General features: G+C 45.9%; 1 protein-coding gene across 1 annotated transcript; it reads right to left on the reverse strand.

The window, feature by feature from the left end:
• Positions 1–1,026: 1,026 nt before the first annotated feature.
• On the reverse strand, positions 1,027–3,758 carry LOC119817093 (piggyBac transposable element-derived protein 1-like). The gene is made up of 3 exons (XM_042055323.1): positions 3,363–3,758; positions 1,750–1,880; positions 1,027–1,571 (listed from the first exon to the last, which is right to left on the reverse strand). The coding sequence occupies exons 1-3, from the start codon at positions 3,756–3,758 to the stop codon at positions 1,118–1,120; spliced, it is 981 nt and encodes a 326-aa protein (XP_041911257.1). The 3' UTR covers positions 1,027–1,117.
• Between the last annotated feature and the right edge of the window lie 3,181 nt (positions 3,759–6,939).

Raw genomic sequence — 6,939 nt, forward strand, 5'->3', positions numbered from 1 at the left:
TTTGAGACTCTGACTGAAAAAGGGAAGAAGGGAAAAGGAGGCAAGGGAGGGAAAGAAATGAAGGGGACGGAGGGAGAGAGAGAGTTTAATCTATGTCTGTGACAGGAAGTAAACACATTCTGAGGACCTTCTGTGGAATGAATGTGTAGCAGTACTTTCTCATTGGACTATCCTTGGATGACCAGCACTCAAATAATGAAACAGAAACACTATTAATTGTGAAAGCTTGGCCTTTAGCTCAGGCTTGTCTCAACTAGATCTTATAACTTAAATTAACCCATTTATATTAATCTACATTCTGCTACTTGGCGTTACCTCTCTTCCATCTTGTGCCTCTTGCTTCTTCTTTGTGTCTGGCTGTTGACTGCCTTTCTTCTTCCCACAGTCCTCTCTGTCTCCGGAAGTCCCATCTAACCTCTTCCTGCCTAGCTATTGGCCATTCATCTCTTTATTAAACCAATCACAGTGACTCATCTTCACACTGTGTAAAGAAATATTCCAAAACATGGATAAATCTATTATTACACATGGTTTAATCTTGCCCCACAAGAGGACTGCAGAGATGGCTTGTTAGTTAAGAGCACAGGCTACTCTTTCATAGGACCTGGGTTCAATTCCTAGGACCCCCACTGTGGCTCACAACCATCTGTATCTCCAGTTCCAGAAGATCCAGTATCCTTTTCTTTTTTTTTTTTTTTTTTTTTTTTTTTTTTTTTGGTTTTTCGAGACAGGGTTTCTCTGTGGCTTTGGAGCCTGTCCTGGAACTAGCTCTTGTAGACCAGGCTGGTCTCAAACTCACAGAGATCCACCTGCCTCTGCCTCCCGAGTGCTGGGATTAAAGGCGTGCGCCACCACCGCCCGGCCAGTATCCTTTTCTAACCATGGGCATCAGATACTTATATGGTAATACAGACACACATCAAACAGAAGACTCATACACTTAAAATGATAATTACAAACTACAAAAAAAAATCCCCTTGTGGTGGTTTGAATGACAATGGCCCCCATAGGCTCATATGATTGAATGTCTAGTTCTCATTTGATAGAACTGTTTGGGAAGAATTTAGTAGCTTTGTTGGAAGAGGTGTGTCACTGAGGACTGGCATACCATTCCTAGTCAGCACTTTGCCTTGTGTGCGTAGAGAAATGTTATATCAAAAAACAATTCAAAGAGCTCTATTGGGTTCAATTTCTCACTCTTGAGATTCAAAAGTCCAGAGTCCAGTGCTGACCAGCTTGGAAAGCTGGGCTTAATGTCTCTTTTACTCCACCTCTTCTCAGGGACACAGGACACCTTTAGCTTCTTTCTCTCAGGCTGTACCTCAGGCTCATTGTCTTCCCCTGCCTCTGAGTCATCAGAGAATGCGAGGCCTTGAAGCAGCTCGCTCACCTGAGATTTGTTCTTTTCCCTCCCTCTCCGAGTAATGTCTCCGGCTGCATACTGCAAGGATGTGATGTGCCTCCTGGCCCAGGAGTCTCGGGGCAGGTGGCAGTTCTTGAGAGTGTTCAAACTCGAGACTGTCTTTTCGCTAGGGAAAGTAGTACTACCAGGAATGTGGGGTGCACAATCTCTGGGAAAGAAAATAGAACATGCATTACGAACAAAACAAAACAACCCAAATCTCTTTTTTCACACATGAAAAGTATAAACTAGAATCATTTTCTGGGGGATCTACTTTCTACTCTTCGTGTTTCCGGGGGAAGACTCGCTACTCTTGGTGTTCTGGCCTCTCCTCCTCTTTCACTCACGACTGTGTTGTAACTAATTGCTGACTCCCAGAAGCCAGCACACTGAGCACAGGCCTCACTCCCTCTGTCCTGTAGGAGCAGGATGCAGACCTTCTGTGCTGCTCTGGGCACCTATTGTGCTGGGCAGGCCTCTGTGGGAGGCCCTCTTGTACCATTCAGAGCCTGGCTAGCTCTGCCTCCAAGCTCCTCATCCCGGCTAGCTTCTGTCAGCAGTAACTTGAGACTTCCACTCTTGTGTCCCTGTTTTCTCTTAACTTGGACACAACCTTGTGTCAATTCACCATTGACCAGGTCTTCTCACAACTCTTGGGATTTCTGAGAAAGGAAGGATTTAGCTTCCCTTAGCTTTATACTCATCTGCTAGATAAATTTCTCTGGGGAGAATCAAAAAAGGAACTCAGATTCATTGCCCTTGAACTAATTTGTGTGGGATCTACAAGGGAGCGAGCTAACATGAGATGAAAAGTCTTATTTGACACAGGTAACATTACTTTTGATTGTTGTGTGAGTGGGCCACAGTGTTTGTGTGGGAGTCAAAGGGCAGTGGAGCCACCGCTTTCCACGTCTCTGGGTTCTGGAGACTGAACGTAGAGTATCAGGCTTGCGGTAGGCTCTTCACCTGCTAGGAGACAGCTCACCATTTCATTTGCTGTTGTATGATCTGGTAGAGGAAGCACATGAGGCCCTGGGCAACGGGTGGCGCTCAGAAGATGACTTTGGGGAGTTGGTTCTCTCCTTCCATCATGGGACCCTGGGATGAAACTCAGTTAGTCAGACCTGAACGGCAAGTACTTTTACCTGTTCAGCCATCTTGCTGGCTTTTTGTTGTTAAGAATTTGATTTTTATTTTTTAAAATTATGTGTGTGTGTGTGTGTGTGTGTGTGTGTGTGTGTGTGTGTGATGTATATGTGAGCTCAGGTACCCAAGGAGGCCAGATGTATCAGATCCCCTGGAGTTGGAGTTACAGTCTCTCTCTGTAGTCCAGGTTGGCCTGGAACTTACTATGTATCTTAGGCTGAGCTTGAAATAAAGGCAGTCCTATTTTCCTGCCCAAGCCTTGAAAGTCCTGGGATTATAGGCATGAACAACCTGACCGGGCTCAATACATTCATCTTGAGATGATATTATGACTTCTGTCATGACATTATCATTTAGAGGGCAGGCGGATCTCTGTGAGTTCGAGGCCAACCTGGGCTACAAGAGCTAGTTCCGGGACAGTCTCCAAAAGCTACAGAAGAAACCCTGTCTCGAAAAACCAAGAAAAAAAAAGCATTTCCTTATCATCATAAATGCATGCTGAAGTAGTTGGTGGTAAAGGGACATATTTACAATTATCAGTTGGTTAAGGGGAAAAAAAGAGTCTGGATAAATGTGCATACCTATGCAAAAGATAATGAATTTGGCTTGCACAGGAATATGGATGGGGTAGGTGGGATATATCACAGAACTAGTGCTACCAACAGCTAACTCTGCCTGCAAAGGATCCGAGCACTCTACATGGTTTTGGCGGTCCTTCTCTACTTGGATTATTTCAGAATATAAGGTGACACGTTAGCAAACACACACTCCTCACCCTGTTTCTCCCACACTAGAACATTCCTCATCTTCCCACCTGCTGCCCTGTGTCTCCGTGTTCCGGGGCTAGATTCTCCAGCAAGGTTGCTGGCTCATCAACACTCTGCAGACGATACATCTGTACCCAGCCTCGGAGCTCTTTGGGCAGGATGGTCAGGAACTGCTCAAGCACCACCAGCTCCAGGATCTGCTCCTTGCTGCGGGTGTCTGGCCTCAGCCACTGATGGCAAAGTTCCCAAAGCTGGGCCACAGCTTCCCGGGGCCCAAGAGCCTCCTGGTAGCAGAACTGCCGAATTCTCAGGCGGTAAAGCTCCCGAGTGTGGTTCCTGCCCTCTTGTGAGTTGCCTGGCTGCTCCCAGCTGGTCTCTTCCTCCTTCACTGTCACAGGGCTGTCTTCATTCTCAGGGGTGGAACCCAGCAAAGCTTCAGACATGTTGAACTCAGAAGTTGCAGTAAGGTTCATTTGGCTGAAGTCTATGCTTCAGGAATGTATGGCTAAACAAACATCTACAGTGGAAGAATTGAACAGAGAATTAAAGCCAACAGAGTTTCAAAACCCCATGAAACATACTTTTATTTTTGTTTCTACTATGCTATGCACATAGGGTTCTATGCATCAAAACCATATCCTGAACATTAAGGGAGTGGAGCCTAGAGGGAAGGGATAGATCACGAGGAGAGAAAGACTAACTATAAGGATGGCTGCCCAGGCATGGTGGTACGGGGCTGAAATCCCAGTGTGCAGGAGCAGAAGCTAGTGTGCACTACGTAGCAAGTTCAAGGTTAACCTGGGCTAAATATAGAGACTCTGTCTCAGTGAAACTGAAAACCACAGAACTTCCTAAGCTAATACACAGTAAGAATGCTTGAATGTATTTTAGTTAAGCTAGAGAGGATGGATAATTTGACACTTGGAGAAGCTATCTTGGCAGAAGCACAGTATAGTTCAAAGGTCATTTATCGACATGCATTGAATATTTCACTTTATGTACAGGTATGGTAGTATTCTTCCAAAGCTCCCAATCACCAAATGCCTTCTGTAGCGAGATCTGGTCATATATGCCTCCCATAATTCTTGACTCAGACCTGTGTGTGCCTATGACCTGCTTTGATAAACAGTATGACAGACATGACACAGTAAAAAGAAGAGCCTGTAGCTCTTAAGATACTGCCATAAGACAACTATACTGTGAGGAAACACGAGCTATTCATGTAGAGGTCACTTGGAACCAGGGCTCCTAAGCTAAACCTAGGCAGGCCTAGGGCCTAGATAATTTATTAGCTAATAGTTATATGAGTAACTCCAAGCAGTAGAGCTGGGAAGTCAACCCACAGAACACCAAGAAACTGTTTACATTATTAGGGTTTTATTATTTTTTAAAAAGTAGAACCACAGCAGACCTGAAACAGCAAACACACAGCAATTTCTTTATTTTCCCTCATCTCACCTTCTCTTTGTGGGACCTCAATTCAGTATATCTGTTTCGAGGACTAGGCCCCTTATTAGCTCCAACTTGCCTTTGTCTCCAGACCCCCACCTTCCAGTGCTAGCAGGATGCCTCCAGCCTCGTTCCTGTCTTGCACCATCATTTAATCCCAAATTGAAGGGAAACCAGAGCCCGCTCACAGGGGCGTTCATTATACAGCTCTCCATTTCTACTGAGGTCAGCACTTTCCATGCATTTTAGGCTTAACATCAGGTCCCAGATAATCATTGAGTTCAGCTATTATTTCTACAAAACGCCTCTTGCAGCTATTCCTTTCCCCCTGTCCTTTAGTTACCATTTCCATTCACTATTACAATAATTGTGTTTCTTACTTCTGACCTCCCATTACTAATATTTCCTAAAGCACAATTTTGATCATAATTCAACATGCCTCCTGTGTTAGTGTGGAATACTGTTTGCTTGCGCACAACTCCTACAATTCTTTGGGTGGGATAAACTGTAAGTTAAATCGATGGCCACTAAACAATTATTTAATTAATCAGGCCTATATAATAAAGTCTTCATCAAAACCCCAAATGGCAGGTTTTGTGGCGCTTCCAAATAGTTGGAGGTTGATGTCTTCACAGAGGGCATGGGAGCACCACACCCCTTAATCTTATCCTGGGAAATACAAGCACACTTTCTGCTTCATCTGTATTCTTTGCAATGTGCTTTAGACACACCAGTAAGAATGTCTCCTGGGTTCTGTGAGCTCTGGAAGGGGTAGTAAAAACCCTGGTTTCCAGCTAGTGGGTCAGAAGCGTGGGCAAAATAAGCTGGAGCTCTTAAACTGGATGTTGAAAATCACCACCACCAGTACCGCCACCACCACCACCAGCACCACCACCAGCACTATCACCACCGCCGAGTTTCAAACACTTCTTGAACTAACTTCAGACTCCCAGAATCGGATCTTACCTGCGTTTACCACCCATCATATTAAATGCCTAATTATTTTCCAGGTGTAAAGTTAATCTTGGAATACAAGAAGTTAGTTCCTACCTACAGTTTTCTCAACTCCGGAGTCACCGCAGGCTGACATTTTCCTTCCCCACTTTGTACTGGGCTACCCTTTCAATTTTCCATTGTCATGTGGCCTGCTCTGTACTCTGTATGTGCATAATCTTTCGTGGCCACCCTCAAACCCACTGTATGAATGGAGAAGACAGCCACACAGGTGGCAGCACACCAGTAGGTGTGTGCACTTCGCTCTCCAGCTTTTATTACAGATCACTGCACAGTCATTCCTGCCCCAAGCAGCACGTACTTGGTACCCAACACAGACTGATGGACTTCTTGACGTATGTAATAGATGTACCTGAGGTGCATTAGCCAGGGCTCTAGCGCGCCCAATCTATGCTAAGACTCTGAGCCAACGCTTGCGCACTGAGTTAAGTGTGTATTTGCTGCTTAAAACTTTAGGGGACGTGTGCAAGGAGGATGTGCCGAGCTCATGAAAGGATGCTACCGGAGTCAGGAGGCCAAAGCTCCACAGTCTCGCTGTGCCTGCTGTTAGTCCGAGCCCGCAATGGTGCAGTTCGGCGGGGTCCAACGGGATGAGGGACAGGGGCACTTCCTGCAGACAGAGCGGGGCACCAAGGAGCACTTCCTGTAGACAGAGCTGGAGCTCAGAGGCAACTTCCGGCTGCCGCTGTGCTCTTTAGGAGGGAGGCCCCAGTCTTCGGTGCTCCGGTGGAGCCAGGTCGAGGTTTTCCTGCTCGGCACCAGCCTCTCCTGGTGGTTCCGAATCGCTCAATCAGACGTATATTTATATAAACCATTTCAACCAAAAAACCCGTGGGATGTACCTGAGGGCGAGCTCTTGCTTGGCATATTTTCTGGGTTCAGTCCCCAGCACCTAGAGAGAAAAAGTTTCTTCCCTAGATAACTAGCATCCGAAAAGACAAAGCCGAGTCACCTTTACCCGGCCTTGTGCGGAGAGCCAGAAGAGTAAAAAGGCACAAAGCCGCAAGGTGAGGAAGTACACAGATTCTATGTGTGACGAAAACCCAGGTAGCGTGAATTCAAGAATCACCATATTTACATGTAGTTCCTGTGTCTGTTCGAATGGGGGTCAGAGAACAACCTGGAGTTGGTTCTCGTTTTGCTATAAAGGCCCTAGGGATT

This window comes from Arvicola amphibius, chromosome 6 (genome assembly GCF_903992535.2).
Source record: "Arvicola amphibius chromosome 6, mArvAmp1.2, whole genome shotgun sequence".
Taxonomy (NCBI): domain Eukaryota; kingdom Metazoa; phylum Chordata; class Mammalia; order Rodentia; family Cricetidae; genus Arvicola; species Arvicola amphibius.

Coding starts and splice junctions, on each gene's coding strand:
- LOC119817093 (XM_042055323.1), bottom strand. CDS start 3,758: ATGTCTGAAGCTTTGCTGGGTTCCACCCCTGAGAATGAAGACAGCCCT. Junction 1,881..3,362: donor ACGGAGACACAGGGCAGCAG/GTGGGAAGATGA, acceptor GGCCTCCCACAG/AGGCCTGCCCAGCACAATAG. Junction 1,572..1,749: donor CAATTAGTTACAACACAGTC/GTGAGTGAAAGA, acceptor TTTCTTTCCCAG/AGATTGTGCACCCCACATTC.